This window comes from Aotus nancymaae, unplaced genomic scaffold (genome assembly GCF_030222135.1).
Source record: "Aotus nancymaae isolate 86718 unplaced genomic scaffold, 86718_ANA_hifiasm-v0.15.2.pri h1tg000020l, whole genome shotgun sequence".
Lineage (NCBI taxonomy): Eukaryota > Metazoa > Chordata > Mammalia > Primates > Aotidae > Aotus > Aotus nancymaae.
Genome location: NW_026988432.1, coordinates 56,119,026 through 56,145,330, shown reverse-complemented (window position 1 = coordinate 56,145,330; position 26,305 = coordinate 56,119,026). Strand labels below are relative to the sequence as shown.

General features: G+C 43.9%; 1 protein-coding gene across 1 annotated transcript in view; it reads left to right on the top strand.

The window, feature by feature from the left end:
* The window catches only part of COLEC12 (collectin subfamily member 12), a 178,276-nt gene extending 169,285 nt beyond the window's left edge, over window positions 1-8,991 (top strand). Inside the window, exons 8-10 of the mRNA XM_012445055.3 lie at window positions 886-995; window positions 6,813-6,958; window positions 8,293-8,991. Coding sequence (XP_012300478.2) covers window positions 886-995; window positions 6,813-6,958; window positions 8,293-8,312 — 276 coding nt within the window. The 3' untranslated portion in view covers window positions 8,313-8,991. The remainder of the gene's footprint in view (window positions 1-885; window positions 996-6,812; window positions 6,959-8,292) is intronic.
* Window positions 8,992-26,305: the final 17,314 nt, after the last annotated feature.

The window sequence follows — 26,305 nt, the reverse complement described above, 5'->3', positions numbered from 1 at the left end:
GATAGAAAAACTGAGGCCCAGCAAGGTTTATGCAGTAAATGGAGACTGAGACCGAAACTGTGGCCTGTCTAGCAACAATGCAGCACCATTCCAGTGGCCTCCTCCCTTTTCCCTAAGTTATCTCCAGCAGACACAATCCTGCAAACAGATGTTTCCTGTAGTAACTGACTGGAATAAGCACACGGAAAAGAGTGACCAAGCACCTGTGCCTGAGACTGAGCCAACCCCCAGTATGTGACCCCACCTATGTTATTTGTTTTTTGGGGTTTTTTTGTGTGTATGAAACAGGGTCTCACTCTGTTGCCCAGGCTGGAGTGCAGTGACGTGATCTTGGCTCACTGCAACCTCCACCTCCCGGGTGCAAGTGATTCTCCTGCCTCAACCTCCTGAGTAGCTGGGACTACAAGTGTGTGCCACCACACCCAATTTTAGAATACACAGACCAGGGCCCAAGCCCAGCTCAGCTACTTCTCATGTTTGTTAAATGGGTTGCTCTAAAAGCTTGAAGACATACTGCGTGCAACACACTGCACATGGGGCCCGGCGCAGAGGAAGTGCCCAATAATACCATGACTGTTCCTATGATTAGGACATGGGAGAAATGGGTGGGTGGTAGGAGGAAATGGGACCAGTGGACATTCATTGAGTTGTCTGAGTGATTTAGAGGAAGAGCCTCACTTGTAAACTTGGAAGAGGAAGAAAGTCAAAGCCCCTCAAGCAGTGCAAAACAAAACAAGGAGCAATGAAGAAGCAGAAAGCAAAAGCAGGCACACATTCTGACAAACGTCCTCGTTTAAATTGTCCTTTTTTCTAAATGTTAAAGAAAAGGGCCTTAGACATCTGTTCTGAGAAATAGTCACGCACCATCCCTGGTTTGTTTTTCAGCAATGGATAAAAAAACAGATGGTAGGGAGAGAGAGCCACTGGATCGGCCTCACAGACTCGGAGCATGAAAATGAATGGAAGTGGCTGGATGGGACATCTCCAGACTACAAGTAAGTACTCAGAAGCTTCCAGATTGGTGGTCAGGCTCTCCCTGTTCTGTTGTCACCTCTTGCGCAACTTCCAACAGTTTCTTCCTTAATGACCTCGTGTCTTAGACGCTCCTCTCTAACTGGGCTCCTGGAACCAGTTGCGTATTTCCCCTGGGGAAATCGTGGTTGACAGTCGATATGCTGCCAAATAGGGCTTTCCTTTCTTCTCTTCATGGAGTGATTTTTTTTTTCTTTTCTAAGAAAAAAAATCATGAGACTCAAAACCACACAGCATAATACTTCTGGCTGAGGCATTTTTTCTAAATGCTACAGGAAAGGATGATGAAGCCCAGGCAACCTCAGGCATGTTCAGCATTCACCCCAGGCGTGTTTCTGAGGACTGGGGAGCTCCCTTCAGGATTACACTGTGGGTACCCCTGACTCCAGCTGGGCTTCTGGGCAGAGTGTGATTAGAAACTACAGATGTGTAATTTTCCTGGCTGAGCACAGTGGCTCATGCCTATAATCCCAGCACTTTGGGAGGCTGAGGTGGGTGGATCACTTGAGGTCAGAAGTTCGAGACCAGCCTGGCCAACATGGTGGAACCCCGTCTCTACTAAAAATAACACAAAAATTAGCTAGACGTGATGGCGCATGCGTTTAATCCCAGCTACTCAGGAGGCTGAGGCAGAAGAATCACTTAAACCCAGGAAGCAGCGGTTGTAGTGAGCCAAGATTGCATCCAGCCTGAGCCGCAGAGCAAGACTCCATCTCAAAAACAAAAACAAAGAAACTACAAATGTGTGGTTTTCCTACACAGAGGAAGTACACTATAAACAAAGTTGCATTTGCAGGATAACCATCCCCTAGAGGTTTGAAGATTCCCCATAAGTCCAATGTGACCTAAATTCTATGAAAGGAGCAACAAAGAACAGAACCACTTTGAGGTACCTTCTCGGATAATCTACAAGTCTCCAGGGCCTCATCCTACCCCAGGGGGTGTTAGCTCCTTCCCTAAATCTACCCAAAGATTTCACAATGACTATATTGTACCAGTTTGATTTTCATGTCTATGTACTCTGGCTTTGCCTGTAGTGGGTGTGAAAATTGCAAGGAACTGTAATAAATGAAGCAGAATTTATTTTTTTTTAAATCCCCCTCTAAATAATCTTTAGTTTGCTAGAGACAGGGAGGCCAGACCCTGCAGAGGCTCCACCAGGCACAAGAGCATCACAGCATTGGAAGCACCTTCTGAGCACTAGCCAGAGTACATGGTGTAGCCTCTGGGGCTGTCCCAGGACAGGAGAAAACAAGGGTGTTTGAGGCCTAAGACAGTCTCATGGGCATTGAGGCCTAGGCCTGTATCAGCTGAGCAGCAGGAAGCAGGGTCAGAGATGATGGAGAAGCCAGATCGAGTTTTTAAAATGTCCCTGTGTACATGTAATGTGCATTTGGGTAAACAGGCTCTTTTGTACTTTTAAATTCTCCATGTAAGTAGGATCAGAGGATAAAGGAGGAAACCAGAATAAGGCCATCTCTCATTTGTTTTTATTTGTTTGTTTTTAAGAGACAAGGTCTTACTCTGTTGCCCAGGCTGAAGTGCAGTGCCACGATCATGGCTCACTGTAGCCTCTTATCTCCCCAGCTCAAGTGATCCTCCCACCTCACACTCCTGAGTCCCTGGGACCACAGGTGCACATCACCACACCCAGCTAATTTTTTAAGTTTTTGTACAAATGCGGTCCACTATGTTGCCCTGGTTGGCCTCACTCCTAACCTCAAGTGATCCTCCCACCTTGGCCTCCCAAAGCACTGGGATCACAGGCATGAGCTGCCACACCCAGCCAGGCCATCTCTTTATAAAAAATAAACATGTGGCCAAATACTGAGTTGGAACATTAGAATATTTTAAGTCTGCTCTGAAGGTGAGTCTCAGACTGCCCCCAAGAGCTAGTGGATATCTGCTGTGGGCCTGTCAGAGACCCTGTCTGCTCCTCTGTACCTCTCCTGGGGAGAGGAAGGAGTACCTCCTGGCATACTCTGGCACTTGGGAATTTGCCTGATGAGTCAAGGAAAGTGTCCAACGCAGCAGGGATGCACTTTAACAGACGCAAACAGTTGCAGGAATTGACATCTAAAACAGCAGCTGTAGAAGGTTGGAGGTGGGGATGGGAGACAGACACTATTTTTTTAAAAAGAAAAAAATCTGCTTTTTTGACAGCCAAGAGTGTTGGGGTCTTTTTTTTTTTTAAGAGAGTTAGGAGAAGCTGAAAAAAAAATCATCTTCTCCACTTTTTTCACTGCCATAAATACACAAAAGGTCTGGGTTAGACACACTAAGAAATTCAATCTTAAAAGCCTTTCCGCAAGAAGAAACTGGATTGGTCCATATGGAATGGATTGAGCTGGAACATTGCTGTCTATGCCAGCTCTCCAGAGGTGAAACTTTTCTCCTCTTCCCTGGGATCCAGCAAGAATTACATTACATGATTTGGATGGAGCGCACCAGCTTGGTACCCAGGACCTGAAAAGAAGGACATCACCAGACACCTTACTGGGCACCCAGTCCCCAACCACAGCCATTTTGGAGCCTCCCAAAAGCCTCAGCTTCGGCTCCCCAGTCACCACACGGGCTGCGCTTCTCATGTTCCACCCAAAGGAATACATAGGCACCTAAAAATCCCCAGGATCAAATTTTAAAAGCAAGAATAAGTTAGGCAGGCATGTTATGAGGTCTCAATAACCAAAGGCTAATTTAATTTGACATATAATAATAAACATTGCACAAACTAGAAAGAAAGCCAGCGCAGTCAAGGGAGGGAATGCAGGCTCTAGCGTCAGCAAGATCGAGGTTCTGGGCCTTGACACAGCAACACTCAAAGCTGTGATGCCTCATGCGAGTTACTCAACCCTGCAAGACCTCCATGTCCCCATTTATAAGATGAATTTTACAAAAGTACCTATGTCAGTATCATGAAAATAACATGTGATAGCTATGTGTAAGGCATTTAGTACAGGGCTTGGCACATAGGTGCTCGAGAAATAGTACCTGCTGGTATTGGTATTATTGTTACTATTATCATCATAATTATTATATTAGTTAGCACTTGCAGATAAATACTACATAGAATTTTACAGTATCCTGATTGGGATGTCCACACAGTGTCTCACTTAATTCCCACAACAGATTTGTGAAAAAGACAAGAAAAAGTTTCTCTGCATGGCCTGGGAATGGGGACTGGGCTTCAGGCTCTCAGGGGTCTCTCACTAGTATAAACTGCTCCAAATAGTCTCCTCCTATTCAGACTCACTTTTACTCTTCTTGTCTTTGCATCTGTGGCCTCCAAGCATTGGCCCATCCACCTCCCTTTCCCCTGCCACCAGCAGTGATTTCTGGAACAGGTCATCACAAGAAACTATTATGAACAATTATTCACCAACAAATTGGATAACCTAGAAGAATGGATAGCTTCCTAGAAACATATAGCCTACCAAGACTGGATCCAGAAGAAACAGAAAGCGTAGGCTGAGGTGGGAGCCTCACTTGAGACCAAGACTTCAAGACCAGCCTGAGTAACAGAGCAAGACCCCATCTCTTTAAAAAATGAGGAAAAAAGGAAGAAATAGCCTGGCCAACCTAATAACAAATAAGGAGACTGAAGTAACAATCAGAAACCTCCCAAAATAGCCCAGGACCAGATGGCTTCACAGCCAAATTCTACCAAACATTCAAAGAAGAGTTAGCACCAATCCTTCTTAAACTCTTCCAAAAAAATAGAAGTTGATGGGTCTGGCATCATCCCGTGCCTTGCCTAGGCTGAGAATAATTAAGTACCATGCTTTCTCCTTATTCTTTTCTCCCAGCACACCTACAATCCTTTTAAAACAGTTTGTGGGTTTTGCAGTTACTGTTAAAGGGCAAATAGACAGGGGATAAAAGGCTCTCTCCACACCTCTCAGCCTCACCTCGTTTTTCATGCTGAGACCTGGTTGATACAGAGAGTGCTAAAACAGACAGAAAGCAGCAGTGACGTGGAACAGAAGCCAAAGGCTTAGGGCACACACAGATGGAGCTCAGGCTTATTTCCTGTGAAACACACAACATGACTTGCTGACTCTTATGGCTCTTTCTGCACTGCAGCAGGACAGGACCTGCTGAGGGGAAAGGGTGGTGTGAGAGGTCATCTGCAATGGCCCAGGACGGTGCCAAGGATGGGTCCCTAGATGCTTTGGATCCACACACCAATACAATTTCAAAAGAAAGACTGGAAGTGCTGGGATTACAGTGTGAGCCACTGTGCTAGGCTGAATTAGAGGATGCTAAACGTTCTCTTTCTCTTCCAGGCTCTTTCATTCATTCTATGGTCCTATATTCTAAATCTTTTTTTTTTTTTTTTTTTTTTGAGACAGAATCTCACCCTGTCACCCAGGCTGGAGTGAAGTGGCATGATCTTGGCTCACTGCAACTTTCACCTCCTGGGTTCAAGCGACTCTTGTGCCTCAGCCTCCGAAGTAGTTGGGAGTTTAGACGCCTGCCGCCAGGCCTGCCTAATTTTTGTATTTTTATTAGAGATGGGGTTTCACCACGTTGGCCAGGCTGGTCTCAAACTCCTGACCTCAGGTGATCCACCTGCCTCGGCCTCCCAAAGTGCTGGGATGACAGGTGTGAACTACCATGTCCGGCCTTAGTATTCATTTTTTTAAATCCCAAAATACACATTTGGTGTGAGGGAGTCAGTTCTACCCTGTCCCCACCCTTTGACTATAAACTTCAACTGTCCTTTCCTGCTGCTCTCTGGTTTTGCGGGTCTCATTGTCCAAAGATGCAGGGCAATACAGGCTGTCTCCGCGGGTGATCCAAGGACAGACACCCTGTGGCCAGTGCGGTAATGAGTCATTGTTTATGGGAGGCACCCTCCGAGGCAGATGTTCTTCCAGATCCTCCATGTGAGGCAGGCTTGTCCTCTCCGGCAGCAGCCACAAAGTTGTGTTCATGAACCTGCTTCTTAGACAAGATTGAGCCTTCAAGGGGTGAGTCTGGAAGCACACCTGATTTATTTATGGAAACGGAATCAAGAACTGTTATACCTGGCAAAGTGCTGTTCTGAGCAGCAGCATCCAAGTTAACAAGCCCCATGTGAACTCTTTCTAAAGAAAACTTGTTTTTAAGAATCTTTCTCCCAAAAAAGGCAGTGAAATGAAGGAGTCATTTTCAGTAAGATTAAATTACTATTTCTTTCTAAAGCAATCAACCTTCTACAACTTCGTGAGACAATCATAACCAGTTATTTGTAATTATAGGTTCTTGTAAATGTATATCAAAGTCTTTCACTTTCTCTTCCTGGTTCTTGGACTTGTTAGAGGCAAGATATCGAAATGTACAAGGTCCCTCTGGGTTCTCACAAGATCATGTGTGCGTGTGCGTGTGCATGTGTGTGTGTGTGTATGTGTGTGTCATGGCCTCATAATGCTTAGATATGCACACACATATATACACGTGCCCAGAAGTCAGCATTCCCAGGACACATTAGAAAGTCATTCATCTAACGGTGCCAAAGCAAGATGTACTCCCTCCGCATTGCAATGAACCAGTCTAGTGAGTTGATTTCATTATAGCAAAGATCACAAGCCTGCAGGGAGATGCTGTGTTATGCATTACTCTGTAAAACAGCAACTCCTTATTCTGAATAAGACCATGTACTGCTTTTTAAACCGCATTTTCATTCCAGGACAAATGACATGCTTCAGTTTTGTTTTTTATATTTCTCTGCTGCTCTTGAGTAAAGAAAAGCTTTGCATTACTGTGCAAATAACACTCAATTTCTGTTTTGCTAAAAGAAATTGGAAAGCTGGACAGCCGGATAACTGGGGTCATGGCCATGGGCCAGGAGAAGACTGTGCTGGGTTGATTTATGCTGGGCAGTGGAACGATTTCCAATGTGAAGACATCAATAACTTCATTTGCGAAAAAGACAGGGAGACAGGTAAGCAGTAGATGGGACTTAAGAGGGAGCTGCCAGTTTCTGTCCTATGAAAGGGTGAGGGATGGTGAGTACAAGGGCCCCGAATGCAGGCTCTGCAGTTAGGTTCCAGTTCTGGTTCTGCCAGTTATTAACGGGGCGGGTGATTAACCTCAGGGGAATAGTCACCGTATCTTCTTCACGAGGTTGTTGTGAAATTTAAATAATAAATGTGCCTCACACGTAGGAAGTACTCAACAAATGCTAAACTAACTGACCCAGATAAATATCTTATACTGTGAGTTAATTGTTCTTTAAGATATAGCACCAATGTTAATCCTTTTTCGTAGACATTCATACACAGCCAATCCAGGTGGGCAAGCATTCAATTCCACGTGTATCTATTGAGCATCTACTATAGGCCAGATGCTGTGATACATAATAGAGGGAGATTGTCTGTGCTGCTTATAAGCTCATAAGCCAAAGCAGCTTTTGGAGTTTTTCTTGACTTCAAAGGCTATATATCTAAAGCTTCATTTAACACACGACCCTCTTTGGAATGCGGCATCTTAGTTTTCTTCACCAGAATGAGATTAAAAGTTTGTGATGGGGGATGGAGGAAATGGGAAATGAATACTAATGGCTATGAGGTTTCTTTTTGGGGTGATGGAAATATTCTAAAATTAGATTAGATTGGTTCTAAATTGTATAACTTTGTGAATATACCAAAGACCATTGAATTATATACTTTAAATGGGTGAATTATATGATTTGTGAATTATATTTCAGTAAAGCAGTTAGTTTAAAAAGTTGGCAGTAAACAAAAACCTCAAATATATTTTGGCCAAATTATTTTTGGAAGTAAGTGGGGCATAAATTATCCATATTGCTATTCAACAGACAATTAGTGAGCACCTTTGATGTGTCAGGCATTGCTCCAAGTGCTAGGGACCTTAAGACATGTAGACACTCACAGCTGGGTCAGCTGAAGGGGAAAACACAGATATCTAAACAAGAGATTAAAATTGATGGTGACAAGTAACTCAGATTTGTCTTTTGTATGCTTTGTTTAGCCATTTGGAATTTGAGTAGGGACCAGGCTTCCCCAGAATAGGCTCTTTCAAAACAAAACTTAGCTTTTCATCTGAGTGAGATCCTCTAGACATTTCTTTGAAAATATAAGCATTGTTGAATGATGTATTTTAGACACTTTCCTATAAAAATACATGTTCCTTTTTTTGAATTGCATGTTAACTTTATTATTTAAGAAAAACTATTCAAGAGGGCGTTGGACATTAAAAGAAGAAATAAAAATAAATAAATAAATAAACTAATGCCCATTCTTATTTCTCTTTTAGTACTGTCATCTGCATTATAACGGACTGTGATGGAATCACATGAGCAAATTTTCATCCGGCTCTCAAAGGACAGACCTTTCTAATTGCATCACCTTCTCATCAGATTGAAAAAAAAGCACTGAAAGCCAATTACTGAAAAAAATTGACAGCTAGTGTTTTTTACCATCCGTCATTACCCAAAGACTTGGGAACTAAAATGTTCCCCCGGTGTGATATGCTGATTTTCAGTGTGCGCATGGGCTGAATCATTTTCCTCCATCAGTAACTATGCAATTATACAAATTATATCTTCCAAAGTATGGAGCACTCCAATCAGAAAAAGGCTATCATTGGTTGTTGAGCTATAGGAAGAACTTAAGCATATACTGTGTAAACAGTACCATACATTTCTTAAATCCCAAGTGTAGGAAAAATATGCAAACATACAGATATATAGGCCAACTCTTAGTAATAATATGAAATATACTTAAAGAGCTTTTAAAACTTTGTATTTTTGTACAAAATATTTGCCTTTTACAATTTTTTCCTTTTTTTTTTTTTTTGTCATTTTACCAACATAATACATGGAGCCAAAGAAAACAATAATGGTACTAATAAAAACTCATAGGGTTTCCTGTCAGATTTAATTCTACGCAGTGGCAAAGAATTTTTTCAATTGTGGTTTTAAAAAAAATAATTAAATATACATGTATATATATATATTTTTTTAATGTTTCATTTCCTCAGAGGAGTCAATCACTTGGAATATCTAGAAATATCCTTGCAGATTTTGCCAGTGTCAATCAGGGCTGCGCACATGCAAGGCTCAGTGAAGCAGGCTGTGCCTTGAGCCCATCACCAGCCAACATTCTTGACGTGTGCCTGACCAGACACGAAAGAAGTGGTCAACTCAGGATGTGCTTCTACTTCATTTTGTTGGAGTCAGAAGGTGGGGGAAATGGAGAGCTATCTGTTGGGAAGGGCATTGAATCTGGCTATCTAGAAGGCCCTATTTCATGGCTGAGTTATGACTGTACTTGGCATCAGACCCCTCCCTACCAGAGCCATCGTTAACTGTTGGGAATGTATGGGGTCACATCAGCCAAAGACAGAGATGCTAGAAAGATGGGAACCAGCTACATGCAAAATTTCTTTTCTTAAGTCATATTCCAAAAACATAACTCCAAGGCATATGCATGATCAAATGCAAGAATAAACTTTTGGCCACTTCGTGGAACTCTTAAAGGAACCTTTCCAGCTGGGTGCAGTGGCTCATGCCTGTAATCCCAGCACTTTGGGAGGCCGAGGCAGACGGATCACTTGAGGTCAGGAGTTCGAGACCAGCCTGGCCAACATGGCCAAACCCCATTTCTACTAAAAATATGAAAATTAGCCAGATGTGGTGGTACATGCCTGTACTCCCAGTTACTCAGGAGGCTGAGACAGGAGAATCGCTTGAGCCCAGGAGGTAAAGGTTGCAGTGAGCCGAGATCACGCCACTGCACTCCAGCCTGGGTGACAGAGCAAGACTCTGCCTCAAAAAAAAAGAACCCTTCCTCTGAGCCCATCTTCTTTCCACTCCTTGACTTGCTGTTGGAAAGTCTAATATGAAAAGGGCTAAATCTAGGCATTAAATATAACTGATGCTCAAAGGTAAGATTTCCATCCAACAGATTTCTTCTCCTCCCTCCCAAGGGTCTTCCCAGGCAGTGCTGCTACCTACCCCAAATAAAATGGTAAAAGAATAAAGACAGAGTTTGACTTTCCCACCTGCAACCGTGTGGACTATATTACTTTGCCCACAATCTGCATTCCCATTCATGCTGTTTTCACAGCCCGGTAATGGCCAACTGCTCAGCACCTGTGTGCTCTGCTGTCAGGCAGGCAGGACCAGGACCCACAGTCATCCAGGCCTAAACTGCTGAAGCCTGCAACACAAAGCAGGCACTACATTCTATTACCTCTTCAGGCTCAGCAGCCTTTAGAGACTACATTGAATCCTCTTTTTCATGCTCTTCCTGTTTTTCAATTGTTAATTAAAATTTGTCTTCCTAAGAAACTTGAAAATAAGTATCAGATAACATCATCATGGTAGACTAGTGTTAGCTTTTGCAGCTGAAGTTATTCCTCTCCCAGCCCTAATAATAACTTATCGAGTGCTTATTATTTATCAGGCACTGGTCAAAGTGCTTCAATCAGAGTGTCTCACCTGATCCTCCCAGCAGCCCTAGAAAGTATGTCTTACCACACTCTCCATTTCACAGAGACTGGGGCTTGGGGAGGTGATGTGATTTCCTGGGTCACTCCATCACTGAGTAGTGAGACAGGATTCAGATGTAAGCTTTGAAAATGTTCTAATTTTCTTTAGAAGCAAGGGTCCTCCTTAATAGCATACTGAATAAAATCAGATGAATAATCACACATTATAAGAGGCCTCCTGTATGTCTCTATATTTAGCTATTTACATACGAGGTTTCTTTTCCACTTGTTTTTATTTTTAAAATGGAGTCTTGCTCTGTAACCCAGGCTGGAGTGCAGTGGTGCGATCTCAGCTCACTGCAACCTCTGCCTCCCAGGTTCAAGTGACTCTCCTGCCTCAGACTCTGGAGTAGCTGGAACTACAGATGTGTGCCACCAGGCCCGGCTAATTTTTGTATTTTTAGTAGAGACGGGGTTTTGCCATTTTGGCCAGTCTGGTCTTGAACTCCTGACCTCAGGTGATCCACCTGCCTCGGCCTCCCAAAGTGCTGAGATTATAGGCATGAGCCACCATGCCTGGCCTACACACCAGGTTTCTATTCACCTACTCACAACTGATGCTGTTTTGGAGTGGAGAGTTTTAGAAAATATGGGGTCTTAAGGCACCTGACTTGCTACTTTAAGAAGATAGAAATTGTTTTTTTACTTTAAATGGCTTTTGAAAGAATGAATGCGCAACAAGGCAAAAAATAAAAACTTTCTTTTCTTTTTCTAAGATCAATATTCAACAACTAGGTCCTTCCAACAGTTTAAGTAACACTTTAAGCTGAAGCAGACAAAAAATAGCAATAGCTGCTCCCATTTAAAAAAAAAAATGTTTAAGGAAACAGCTGTATAAATCAAGAAACAATACCAAGCACATATATTTTGCCTCAAATGACAAAACTGATCTCTTCTTGAGAAAGTAAGCCTTCTTGAAAAAGTAAGTTAACTCATTCATGACTCAAAGTCATATAATAATGGTTGACATATACCACTTTTCACATACATTATCTCTTCTAATCTTCATGCAAATCTATTGTTCCTGTTTGAGAAATAAGGAAACGAGGCTCAGGTTGAAGACTTGCCTATGGCTCACATTTCTGTCCCAGTCACTTTCCAAAAAGCAAATCTGATCAGGTTCCCCACTCAGGTCCCCAAATCTGAGTCCATCCTACCCCTCACCCCTGGCTTAATATCTTCCAAATGATCGTGGTTGGCCACAGGACATCCCTGCAGGGGCCATAAGGCACTTAGTGCCTGGTTCCCAACTCCAAGTCTAGCCTTTTTTCCAGCTGGAACTGATCTCCCTTGCCCTGGCACTAGCACAGCCAGACTATGCACCTGCACCTTCCCCCCACCAACCTCTTTCTTACCTCAATACTCCCCCTGAGTTTTCTTTCCTGGCCCTCTTTACCTGGAAAAAACCTCCTTTAAGACTCAACTCAAGCATCACTTCTCATCTGAATTCTTTCCCAACAAACCCCACTTGGAGGTAGAACTGACTCCTGCACCAAGTGCTCTGAGTAATAAAAGAGAAAACCCCTTTACTGCATTAGATAATCTACAGGTTAGCTGAAAAGCCTAAAAATTACTGAATTAAGAGAGAGGCCATGCATGGTGGCTTATGCCTGTAACCCCAGCACTTTGGGAGGCCAAGGTGGGAGGATGGCTCAGGCCCAGGAGTTTGAGGCCAGCCTGGGCAACATAGTAAAACCTCATCTCTACAAAAAATACAAAAATAATCTGGGCATGGTAGTGCTTGCCTGTAGTCTCAGCTACTGGGGAGGCTGAGGTGGAAGGATCACTTGAGCCTGTAAGGTTGAAACCGTGCAGTAAGCCGAGATCGTGCCACTGCACTCCAGCCTGGGTGACGGAGTATGACACTGTCAAAAAATAAAAAAGCCAAGTGTGGCAACTCCTGCCTGTAATCCCAGCACTTTGGAAAGCCAAGGTGGGTGGATCACCTGAGGCCAGGAGTTCGAGACCAGCCTGGCCAATATGGCCAAACCCTGTCTCTACTAAAAAAAAAAAAAAAAAAAAAAATTAGCCAGGTGTGATGGCGGGCACTTGTAACCCCAGCTACTCTGGAGGCCAAGGCACAAAAACCGCTTGAACCCGGAAAGTGGAGGTTGCAGTGAGCCGAGATCACGCCACTGCACTCCAGCCTGGGTGACAGAGTGAGACTCCATCTCAAAACAAACAAAGAAACCTTAAAATAGCTAAAGGGTGAGAGAAGCCAACCAGGAGAAGTGAAGGAATTCATGATGTTGCTAATAGTTGGTGCGTGTGTGTGTGAATGGAAGATTGAGTAAAAGACTTACGTGGTAAACCAGACTCATTCTCTTCATTCTCTTTACCAAAATATGGCCCTGAGTCAGGGAAACGTCTTAGAACCTGTCCTAAAAGGCAGCGTGATGGGGCATCTCATTTCTTAGTCATACTCAACAGTTCTAGAAGTACAAGCAAATTTTTCAGCCTTTCTAAGAATCTGTTTCTCTGTGCAATAACTTCATTTTTCTCAAAAGAATCCCTTAATGGCATGGCATCATATTTATATTCTAAGTCACAAGGCAGATGTTGACATTTTGTTCCTCACTTTCATCCTTCCTCTCCTACATACCCTTGTTCAAATAAGTATGTAGCATGCACAGATTATACCACATGAGCAGAAGGCCAGGGGAACGCAGCCTTAAGAAAACCAACTTTAATTTCTCAGAGGTTTTGAATGGGTTTCACATTTTTTCAGTGAATGAGTATTTGAATGAATGATCTCCAGCCAGCCCTGCTTTCCATAGCTGAGATTGTATCCCAGCCTCCAGCCTCCTCCAAGGACTTATTAGCCTTGAGTTTGCAAAGCAAGGATCACTGTGCAACTTGGGGACGGGGTCGGCAGCCAGGGCTGGGGCTCCTTCCGATGATTCATCCAGACAGGTAATTAAATGGGCTTAACCAAGGGGTCTCCATATAGTCCTCTGGGCCAGGAATGGAGAATTGTCCATTGGCTGGTCTTCCAACATTTGCTGCCAGAGTTTGCTATATGCCTTAATCATCACTTATTGCTTGTACCCCACTAAATCATGCCTGGAAGCCGCAGGGAGTTGTAAGTTTCTTAAAATCAATTCCTATGCAATGGAGCAAAAGAGTTGGATCAGGCATGACATAAACGAGTACGAAATGCCAGCTCCAGAAGAGCTATTATAACACCTACTGTGGTTAGGAACTTGACCTATATTACCTCCAGCTTCTATCCAGGGAAACTGAAGATCAGACTGGTTAAATATCTTTTAACTAAGGATAGAAAAATCTATCTTTGGGGAGAATAGATTTTTATGGGTTCCCTTGGCTTCTGGCAACCAGTTGTGTTTCATCAATGAGAAGCACTGGCAGAAGAAAGTGAAGTTGAGGTGTTTATTTCCCTGGCTTCCTTTCTGAAGGTCACTGGAGATAGGTTTCATCCCTCTGCTGAAGGCCATATGTCCCACCAGTTGGTCTAGCACTCTCTCTGTCCTGCCGGTGTTACTGCACACCCAGGCTGGAATGTGGCGGCATGACGTCAAGTCACTGTAGCCTCAACCTGTTGCACTCAAGGTATCCTCCCACCTCAGCCTCCCAAGTAGCTGGGACTGCAGGCGCCCACCACCATGTCTGGTTAATTTTCATATTTTTTGTAGAGGCAGGCTTCTACCATTTTGCCCAGGCTGGTCTCGAACTCATGGGCTCACGTGATCTGGGCATCTTGGCCTCCTAAAGTGCTGGGATTACAGGTGTGAGCCACCATACCAGGCTGGTTCAGCTCTCTGTCCACCTCCAGGAGTAGCAACCTCCTCTTGCTCCGAGTGATGCTCACAGCTGCCATCACCCAAAGATCCTGCACTATCCTTTGTTGTTTTCCCTAAAGCCCACCCACATCTTTGTCAGTTGCCCCTTTATTAAACTCTCCTCAATTACCCAGCTTAAGTGTGCCATCTTTTTCTTGTTGAAGCCTGATTGACACCTCCACCCCCCGACCACACCCACTTCCATGGCTTGAGGGCCTCTGCTCATCTTATTCTTGGCCTGCACTCTACCACATAATGTATCCCCTTCTCTTCATGGGTACAAACACGAGTCCCCTTTCAGGGCACAGCTCATGTCCCCTCCTTCCTCCATATGCTCCATGCCCCAGCAAGCCTCTCCTAAAATCCACTGTCTGCACCACAGCATCAAGGCTTTGTTTTGTACAAAACCACAGCAGTCTCTGAATTGCTCAGGGGGTCCTGGGAAGACTGTGAAGGTACCACAGTGGTTGGGAGAAGAGTATTTGCAGAGCAGGTGAAATTCCAGATTACTAGTCAGAAGGACTACGTATTTATCTCATATGTGTGATTTCACTTCAGGTTCACTGTTTCTAAAGAGTTTGAAAATGTTGATGCAGTACCCTAGTCTTCAACTTTGTATGGATATAACTCTAATCTACCCAAAATGAATAAAATGAATTTAAATATCTCCCAAATCAAGGAGTTTTTGTTCTCCTTTTATTATAGGGCATAGACTAGGGGCAGATGAAGGATAGAAGGATGGATGGATAGATGCATGGATGAATAAATGCATGGATGGATGCATGGATTAATCCGTGGAGGGACGAATGGATGAATGCATGGATGGATGGATGGATGGATGGATGGATGGATGGATGGATGCATGAATGGATGAATGGATGGATGCACAGATGAATGAATGGGCAGACTTGGTCCTCACCATAAGCAGTTTCTCCATAGGTTCCTCCTCCTCCTCATGGCCTGTAGGAATATATCATTTCAATTTTTCATAAATCATACGGGAAGCATCTCTCCTGGCACCTTGACCAAAATCCAAAAGGCCAACTAAAGGGGACTGAAGGTCAGAGGGATGTAGAACAGGTTGGCTGGATTCAGCCCCACTAGGCAGCTCTAGATCCCACCTACTGAGATATGAGAGGAAAGTGGCACAAGAGAAATGGCACAGAAGTCTGATGCTTTGGGAAATCCTACTCATACATATAGAAGGCAAGAGTCCTTAATGGACCTGCAAACATGTTTTTTAAAAATCTATAATTTCTGCTCTCCTCAAAAAAAGATTTCTTACCTCCAACCTTTTACTATGATGTTCATAGATAGTAAAATGAATAAAATATCCATTTTTCTCTTTCTTCATCAGCATACATAATTACCACATTGTAAGTGCTGTAGCATTCACACCACCTGGTTTTTTGCTTGTTTGTTTGTTTGCTTCTTTGTCTGTTTAGGGATGAGTTGTGCTATGTTGCTCAGGCCAGCCTCAAACTCCAGGGCTCAAGTAATCCTCCCACCTCACCTCCCAAGTAGCTGGGACTACAGACACAAGGCACTGCACTGGTCTGTTATCTGGTTTTTTGATGGTGCTAATAACATTTTTAAAAATCAACTTTTATTTTAGGTTCAAGGAGTACATGTGCAGGTCTGTTACACAGGTAAATTGCATGTCATAGGGATTTAGTATTCAGATAATTTTGTCACCCAGGTATTGAGTATAGTACTTGATAGTTTTTTGACCCACTCCTCTCCTCCTGCCTCAAGTAGGCCCTGGTGTCTATGGTCCCCGTCTTTGCGTCCATGTTCCTGCATTAATTTGCTTAGGATAATGACCTCCAGCAGCATTGCTGCAAAGGACATGATTTCAGGTCTTTTTATGGCTGTGTAGTATTCCCAGGTGTATATTACGACATTTTCTTTATCCAGTCCACTGTTGATGGGCATCTAGGTTGATTCTATGTCTTTGCTAATATCTTATTTTAAAATAGTCTGGATTTCAGGTCCTATAAGATGCCACTTAATTGAAGCTCTGCAAAGAAATCATCATTTTACACCAGAACTTCACCTATTTCAACCCTTACCTAAAATCTCTCTGGGCAAAAGTTACTGAGAGTCCTAATGACCAGTACCTTCATAGAGACTGTGGTGTTTCTTCAAAAAAGAAAAAAAAGCCTAGAAAAAGATAGAAAGGTAGATGACAGATAAAGCCAGGAACAGAGAAAGAGAGGCTGGGGACCAACTGGGAGTGCAACTGTTACTTTTCAACTCAGAGTCTGTTTGAACAAGTCCTTCTTTCCACAGAAAAAGCACTGCCCTGCCCCCAAAATCCTCTCAGGTCCTCCCCTGAACCCCAAGCCTGAGTTTTAGATTTTGACAGATTAGGAGGAGGTGACTCCAGAGCACACACTCCTTTTAGGGTATTAAAAAAAAAAATCCCTGCTCAAGATCCTCTGTGCTCACTTTTCAACTGTGTAGAGCCCTGGAAATTATTTTTTCCTGTTTTCATTTTCCTTCCCAGGCAGCAAGGCCCCATGCATTGCATTTTCCAGAGTCTTCCATAAGAAGTGGCTCCTTGGTCAACTGGCCCTCAGCTCACTGACGGGCACCCTGCAACATCAGGCACCTAGTGAGACCAGAGAAGGGGAAGCCAGGAACCCTGTATTGGATGGCGTATACAAATACAGGTTGGAAATGAACCTCCTGGCAGGGCCTCTGCTCCCCAGGAGCCGATCTGCCAGGAGCGGCTGGTTCCAGCAACCTGAAACCCCCACGGGAAGGTACCCAGCACCAGTGAAACGCAGGCAAGGTTGACCTGCCGCTGCCGCCTCTGCATGAGAACATGTAAATGAGGCCGGAGTCTCATCCTTGCAGGTCCAACTCCCCTTGCTATTTCTGAAAACTGATCTCATACTTAGTATTGGGGATGATGTGTGTTACTCCTCAGTAAGAAAACACCACCTCTCATAAGAAAAAAAAGCAATCTCCAAGATTAGCGTTGGAAGGACAGTGTCCTTGGCCGCACTGCCTGACACGCTCCCCTAAGCCTCACATTCTCTCAGGGACCTTGCTGACCGATCCCTGCTGTCATCACAGGCAGGGAGGGGAGTGCTGTTAGTTCAACACTCACACCCAAGTGTGGATCAAATCTATTCTCTGAGGGACAGCAGAGATAAGGTTAGGTCTGCAGAAGGCTGCTACAGCAAAACAAAAGGCAAATAGTCACAGAAGGCGTCCAGTTCCTAGACAACCAGAACTTGTGATCCGTGGAGGATCTCAGGTAAAAGAGGGATCCCTGGATCCCTCCCTTCCTCATCCCATGTTGCCTCCAGATGTCACCTTTAAAGCCCCATCCTGGAGAACCCTCATACATGTAGCCCAAGGAAGCATCACTCTCCCACCTAGCGAGGTCCATGTTTCCACTCTGAGAATACACCTGCCACAGGACACTAACGCAAAGACAGACCTTAACTTTCAGGCAAGATTACAGACTCTTCCTACGGGACTAGCACCAGAATAATCTAAACTCGGTAAAACCCCAAAGTCACAAAACTGACAGAAGAGACTGGGGGAAGGCGATTGGGAGGGAGCAGACAGACTTCCGTGAAAAGCCTGCAAAGGTGATGCTTCACCCAAAGAATTATCTCCCCAGAGATGGACTCTTAGTTACTGTGGGGAGGATTTAGGGGATAGGAGGGAAAAGGTGGGACTATGTAAGTGTAAATGAACAACTTTTACAACCACAGTGAATGAACAAAACACTAGAATGTGACTTCTGATACAAAGCTCATTTATAAAATCCATGAATGTGTATTTTTTTAAAAAGCTTTAAGAGATCCTCTCAAAAATCACGCTTAGTGGCTGGGTGTGGTGGCTCACGCCTGTAATCCCACCACTTTGGGCAGGCGGATCACGAGGTAAGGAGATCGAAACTATCTTGGCCAACATGATGAAACCCCGTCTCGACTAAAAATACAAAAAAAAATATGGGTATGGTGGTGCACGCCTGTAGTCCCAGCTACTCGGGAGGCTAAGGCAGAAGAATTGCTTGAACCCAGGAGGCGGAGATTGCAGTGAGCCGAGATTGTGCCACTACACTACAGCCTGGGTGACAGTGTGAGACTCTGTCTCAAAAAAATAAAAATAAATACTAAAAATAAAATTACGCTTAGTAACTTCAATTTCCTTTTTATCAGAGAGATTGACACTACACAAACCCTGTGCTATCAAGAAAAGTTGAGGCCTGCTTCACTGCTCCATGACTTATTTTATACTTTGTTTTTTTCTTTAGAGATTGGATCTTACTCTGTTACCCAGGCCTGGAGTGCAGTGGTGCAATTATAGCTCACTGCAGCCTCAAACTCCTGCACTCAAGCGATTCTCCTGCCTTAACCTCCCAAGGAGCTGGGACTACAGGCACGAAACACCACACCCTACTAATTTTTAAACATTTTTCTAGTGAGGAAGGTCCTGGCCAAGTTGCCCAGACCAGTCTCTTGAACTCCCGGCCTCAAGCAATCCTCTAGCCCCAGCCTCCAGAGAGTCACTGGGATTATAGGAGGGAACCATGGTGCCTGGCACCATTCCTACACATAAAGCCAGCCTGGGGAATGGCCCAGCTAGCATCCTGTGCTTACCTCAGAAGAGCCACCAGCGAGAGAGAAAAGGCCCCAAGACAACCTCGGAGGCTAAGGAGTTAGAGGTAGGGCAGAGAAGTGGCAGAGAAAACACCAGCCTCACTTCTCTCTGGTTACTGCTTTTCTCTCATTACTCACTAAGCCAGATAGACCTCCAAAATCTCATCAGTAGAAACAAAGAAAAATCTGTCATATCTTGATTATCATGTAGTGGATTTAGGTGCCTTTACAAAAAAAAAAAAAAAAGGCTGGTTGTGGAGCTGGTAAAAATAGAACAGACAAGAAGAAAGGACTCAGGCCGGGCGCGGTGGCTCACACCTGTAATCCCAACACTTTGGGAGGCCGAGGCAGGTGAATCACAAGGTCAAGAGATCAAGACCATCCTGGTCAACATGGTGAAACCCCGTCTCTACTAAAAATACAAAAAATTAGCTGGGCATGGTGGTGCGTGCCTGTAATCCCAGCTACTCAGGAGGCTGAGGCAGGAGAATTGCCTGAACCCAGGAGGTGGAGGTTGCGGTGAGCCGAGATCATGCCATTGCACTCCAGCCTGGGTAACAAGAGCGAAACTCCGTCTCAAAAAAAAAAAAAAAAAGAAAGGACTCTGAGTGGAAGCTGGGGGGATGGAAGAGATATTGAGTCCCCCTCTTTTCTTTGAGCTTGGGGTTTAGAGATTTTTGAGTCCCCTTCTTTTATTTTCTTTGAGCTTGGGGTTTAGGGACTCTGTAATACTTTACAAATTTTTTTGATTAATTGCATATCCTATATATGTATATAGATCGCCACCTGTGGTGGGCTGAATGTTTATGTCCCCCCAAAACTCATATGATGCCCCAACCCCTAGTGTGTGGTATTAGGAGGTGGGGGAAGTGATTATTTCATGATTATTCATGGAGCCCTCATGAATGGGATTCATGCCCTAATAAGAAGATGCATGAGAGCTAACTTCCTCTCTTTCTCCTTCCTTCCCTCTCTCTCTTTCTTTCTTTCTTTCTCTCTGTCTGCCATGTGAGGATACAGCAAGAAGGTTGCTGTCTGCAAGCCAGGAAATACCTCACCAAATACTGGATCTGTCTGCACCTTGATCTTAGACTTCCCAGCCTCAGAACTGTCAGCAATAAATGTTGTTTAAGCCACCCAGTCTGTGACATTTTTGTTACAGCAGCCCAAACTAATACATCACCCAAGTTCTTAAATCAGACATCTTCATGCCCCATCTTTCCAAATGGAGGATGAATGAACCCTTGATATGTACCCATGTGTTTATAAATACACACATACATACTGACTTATCCACGAACCAAAGTGAGTGGGTCCAAGTCACATATAGTGTTTTGAATTCATGTGCACACAAATCACCCCTCAGCAACCATTCACCCTGATCCTCGCTCATTCTTGTGATAGTCCCGACATTGGCTAGTGGAAGTTTCTCCTGCTTCTGAAGCCTTCAATTACTCTCTGTACTCATTTGCTAGGAACGTCATACCAGAGTACTGCAGCCGGGGTGCCTTAAACAACAGAAATGTATTTCCTCATAGTTCTGGATGCTGGAAGCTCAACATCAAAGTGTCAGCAAAGTTGGTTTCTGGTGAGGCCTCTTTCTCTTTGACTTGTACACGGTCACCTCCTTGCTGTGTCCTCACGTGGCCTTTTCTCTGTGTGTGTCTGTGTCTTAATCTTTTCTTCTCATAAGGGCACAGGTGTATGGGATTAGGGCACACCCATATAATCTCATTTTAATTTAATTACCTCATTAAAGACCCTATCTCCAAATACAGTCACATTCTGAGATATTAGGGGTTAGGACTCCAGCATAGGAATTCTGGGAGACACAGTCCAGCCCATAATACTCTCCATGCCTCCTTCACTCTTAGTAAATGCCTATTTCTCCTGTTTTATTAAAAAGGTTGAGGCCAAGGAAGTGTTCTCTTCAAACTCCCTCCTGCCCACTTTAATATACATCTGTATTAGTCTGTTCTCATGCTGCTAACAAAGACATACCCAAGACTGGGTAATTTATAAAGGAAAGAGGTTTAATGGACTCACAGTTCCACATGGCTGGGGCAGCCTCACAATCATGGTGGAAGGCAAAGGAGAAACAAAGGCACATCTTACCTAGGGGCAGGCAACAGAGCATGTGCTGGGGAACTGCCCGTCATAAAACCATAGATCTAGTGAGACTTATCCACTGGCATAAGAACAGCATGGGAAAGACTCACCCAATGATTCAGTTACCTCCCACCAGGTCCCTCCCACGACATTTGGGAATCATGGCGGCTACAATTCAAGATGAGACTTGGGTGGGGACACAGCCAAATTATATCACTATCTGTCCCTTTACCTATTTATTCCTTCTTTGTTGGTGAAGATTCTCTCACCTGCGCTACAGAACTCCCTCCGACTGTGTCCCCCATCCCCTCTATGCCTGTCCCCAGAACCAGAACTAACTCACTGCACCGTTGAAAGGTGCCACCCCTTTGCCCCTTCGGAGAACAGGCCACTCCAGGGAGCCCTCCCTTGCATTCTTAGCCTCTTCCCTGCTGCTTGTTCCTTCCCTTCCCCTCAGTTCCTCTCATGCCAAAAAACAATTGCTTTAGTAAAAGGAAAACTATAAAAAAGAATTTTCATTTTCTCTTTTAAATTGCCACCTTTTCTGTCCCCTTCCTGTCACTGGCACACTTCTTAAAAGAATGGTCCAGACCTGCAGCCACCAACTCCTTCCTGCCTTCACATTCCTTCAACCCTTGCGGATCTCGTTCCCACAGTCCTCCTAAAAAGGGGCTCTCTACCGTCATTGGTGACCACCCTGAGGTTTTGTGGGGATTCAATTAGAAAACGCAGGTAAAACATTTGGAGCCCAGCATCAGGCCCATGGCAGTGATCCCAGTTGTCACTACTGTGCTGTGATCCTGGCCTGCAGTGCTTCCTCCTGTATACTGACTGTAACTTTGCACCTTCAGGGGACAGGGCCACCTCCACTACAGAAAGAGCCCAAATGTTCAGGACGGAGCTTCTCAGAGCCCAAGGTATGTGCCAAAAGGCTCTTCCTAGATGAATTAATTCCCTCATTGATGGGACAGGTGCTGACCCAAAGAAACAGAAGCAAATGGCCATAGACACAGCTCTGCTTTCATCCTTCAAATCCACTCTCTCCACACACACCTACAGCACACATCTCTCTTTTTCGCACTCGGTTGTCCCTTCTTTGTGGTATTTTGAAGCATTAAGAGGTCCATAGTCACTTCCATTGATTTGTTACTCCTTTTCTCTACACGCAAAGTCAGCTCTGTCCGCCCCCTCAACCCCGTTTCTCCCACCATCTGTCTTTCTGGGACAGACTTCTTATCCTTTGTTCTGCCGATTCAGGAAAATGATAACACAAGTATCAATCATTTTAAAAGATTTATTTGTGAAAGTTAAAGACACACCTGGGAGACAGGTCTATGTCTTTCTCCAAACATGATTTTGAGGGCTCCAAATTTAAAGGGGAAAGGATGGGATATTGGGAAGCACACAGTTTTCACATAAACAAAAGGGGCAGAGGAAAAATGTGGGGAATCTGCATTTTGCACAAGACAACACAGACAAAATGGGGTAGGGGAAAAATCAGATACACATTTGTGTCTGGCAGTCAGGGTGACAGCACTTGTAAATCTATGCTATCAATTTGCATTGCCATGGTGAAGTTTTACCAGCTCACCAGGAATTTCTCTGTGGGCAAAACACGGAGGAGGCGAGTAGCTTTTCATCTTGTAGCCATCTTGTTTAGGAACCAAAAGGGGGAGGCAGGTTTGAGATCAGATTAAATATAGATCAGTTTAGGATTCTGTTTGTTTCTTAATTCAATTTGATTCCTATTTATTGGGTGCATTTCATGTATAAGGCACTGTGCCAGGTGGCAATAAAAATGTAAAATAGTCCTTTTCTGCAAATGAGGAATGAGAAGGGAAAAAAAGTAAGACAAGAAAGACTTAGATACAGCCTCAAGAGGTGCCTATTACCTAGTGAGGCGCGGGGTAGACAAATATTCAGGGAACTCAAAAATCCCGGCAGAGGGTCAGTGCCTTCAGAGAGGAACGAAGGATGCTTTAGAGAGTTTAAAAAGTTGTTCTGGTTGGTGTCTTCACAGAGGATGTAGCATTTGAGGCAGAATTTGTAAGGAGGGCCAGATTTCATTGGAGGGATGTGTGGATGAAGGGTATTCCACCTGGGGAAGCCAATCAGGGATATAGAAATTCCAGGCTTCTTGGCCCTGTACGGACCCCAGACCACGTGCTATTAGGAGGATGTCCCAGTTTGTTCCCCTGCTCTGCCCCCATGCCCCAGACTGTCTGAGACTTCAGTTATTGTGTGAAGCTCCCAAAGAAACAGAAGCAAATGGCCATAGACACAGCTCCTTTGAATATGGAAATAGACAAAGTGCTTTTTTGGGAAGATGGAGAAGAGTTGGCCTTGGGAATGTGAAAGGAAATTAAATTTGGGGACCCCAAAATCATCTAGCCAAAGGGAAAAGTCAAGCTGGGAACCTGCTACTCGGGAGACTGAGGCAGGAGAATTGCTTGAACCTGGGAGGTTGCAGTGAACCAAGATCACACCACTGCACTCCAGCCTGGCCGACAGAGCAAGACTCCATCTTGAGAAAAAAAGAGTTGGGCTGAGGAGTTTGAGACCAGCCTGGGCAACAAGGTGAGACTCCATCTCTACGAAAAATTGAACTTAAAAAAATTAGCCGGTTGTCGTGGTGCACAACTATGGTCTCAGCTACATGCGAGGCTAAGGCCTGAAGACTGCTTGAGCCCAGGACGTCGAGACTGCAGTGAGCAGTGTTCTCACCACTGCACTCCAGCCTGGGTGACACAGCAAGACCCTGTCTGAAAAAACAAAAAACAAACAAAAAAAAACACACAGTTGGGCTGAAAAGCAACTCCTTAATCCCACCCAGGGACTTTTTAGTCTGTGAATCAATACAGTGGGCAAATTATTAAATGTCCTCCCTAGCACTGTATTTGGATGAAATCTCAAGAAAAAGATTATTTCTTTCCATCTCATACTAGACCAGGCATCAGCATCCTACAGTCCACAGGCCAAATACAGCCCACTGTCTGTTTTTATAAATAAAGTTTTATTGAAACATAGCTGGGCTCATTGTGTACTGTCTATGGCTGCTTTTGAACTACAATGGCAGAGTTGAATAGTTCCAACAGAAACCATAATGGCTTGCAAACCTGAAAATATTCACTATCTGTCCCTTTGCAGAAAATGTTTGCCAATCCTTATAGTAGATATATAATTCATTCTTCTATAGTGCTTAGAAATTATTTCACACAGGCCAGGCATGGTGGCTCACACTCATAATCTCAGCACTTTGGAAGGCCAAGGTGGGTGGATGACTTGAGGTCAAGAGTTTGAGGCCAGCCTAGCCAACACGGTGAAATCCTGTCCCTACTAAAAATACAATATTCACCAGGCGTGGTGGCATGTACCTATAATCTTAGCTACTCTGGAGGCTGAGGCAGGAGAATTGCTTGAACCTGGGAGGCGGAGGTTGCAGTGAGCCAAGATCGCACCACTGCACTCCAGCCTGGGCAACAAGAGTGAAACTCCATGTCAAAAGAAAAACAGAAAGAAAGAAATTATTTAACACATATAATTTATTTATTTAGGACCAAACACCTCTATGGATTAAGATATTTTATCAGTCATGCTATTATTTTGTTGCTATTATGCTTCTACTTTACAAATTGAAGACCTGGGGGCTCAGAGTGTTAATGGACTTGCTGCTGGGTAGCAGAGCCCTAGAACCCAGTCTTATTTCCATTCTACTATCTTGCCACTCCCTTACAATATAATAATAATATAATTGAGAGTCATATTGTGACCTGCTGTCTTCAGGGCACACAGAAGCATCTTTATTAGCTTTAAAAGCAAAGTAGTACCTTCAAAACCACTCTTGTAAGAGGTCACCAACAACAGCACCACTGGTCAGAAATGTCCCTTTGGCTCAGCCTTAGAAGTCCCAACCCAGCCTGAGGCCACATCAAGGTTCCTGCCTATGGAAATGAGGTTAATGGCAAGTCTTGAAGTCACATCACATGGCATGTGCCCTATGTCACAAAAGCAATATTTACATCATCCTCAAGGCAGAGGCATTTTATAAAAGTAGCACATCAAGTCATGACTGTCAAAAAGTTAAAAACATAATTTTAAAAAAGCAATTCTCCCGCCTCAGCCTCCCAAAGTACTGGGATTATAGGCATGAGCCACCATACCTGGTACTGATCATTTTATTGTCTCCATAGTTTTGTCTTTTCCAGAACATTACACAATTGGAATTATATAGTATATAGCCTTTTCAGACTGGCTTCTTTCCATTAGCAATATGCATTTATGGTTATGTTCTAGATTTTTGTGGCTTGATATCTCATTTCTTTTTGTTACCAAATTACATTCCATTGACAGGTATACCACAGTTAATTTATCCATTCACCTATTGAAAAACATTTGTTATTTCCAGTTTTTGGCATTATGAATAAAGCTGCTACAAACATTCATGCTTTTTCACGAACTATGTCCTGACTACATAGGATGTGGATATCCATGTCCTGTTTACTTTAAGCCAGCTTTTCCATCCTGCTAGCTCCACTATTAATAACATGTACCCATTGTATACTTGTATGAAAATATATTTTGTTTTGCTTTTTTGAGATGGAGTCTTGCTCTCTTGCCCGGGCTGGAGTGCAGCTACCTACAATACTATTCTGATGATTGTAACACATCTCTAGCTATCTTCTGCCGTAAGATAGATGGACTCTAAATTAACTTTTTTTTTTTTTCTTGATACGGAGTTTCGCTCTTGTCACCCAGGCTGGAGTGCAGTAGCGCGATCTCACTTCACTGCAACCACTGCCTCCCAGGTTCAAGCAATTCTCCTGCCTCAGCCTCTCAAGTGGCTGGTACTAAAGGTGGGCACCACTATACCTTGCTAATTTTTGTATTTTTAGTAGAGACAGGGTTTCACTATGTTGGCCAGGCTAGTCTTGAACTCCTGACCTCGTGATCTGCCTACCTAGGCTTCCCAAAGGAAAATAAGTTTTTTTAAAAAAATTATTTTTAGAGATGGGAGTCTCACTATGTTATTCAGGCTAGTCTTGAACTCTTGAGCTCAAGTCAGCTTCCTGCCTCAACCTCTTGAGAGCTGGGATTACAGGTGCAAGTCACCATGCCTGGCACAAAAATTATGTTTCATGCTAATGTAAGACGTAATGTATGTATCATGCTAATGTAAGACGTTCATATTAGAGAAAACCAGGTGCATGGTATAAGGAAACCCTCGGTGCTATCTTCTCCATT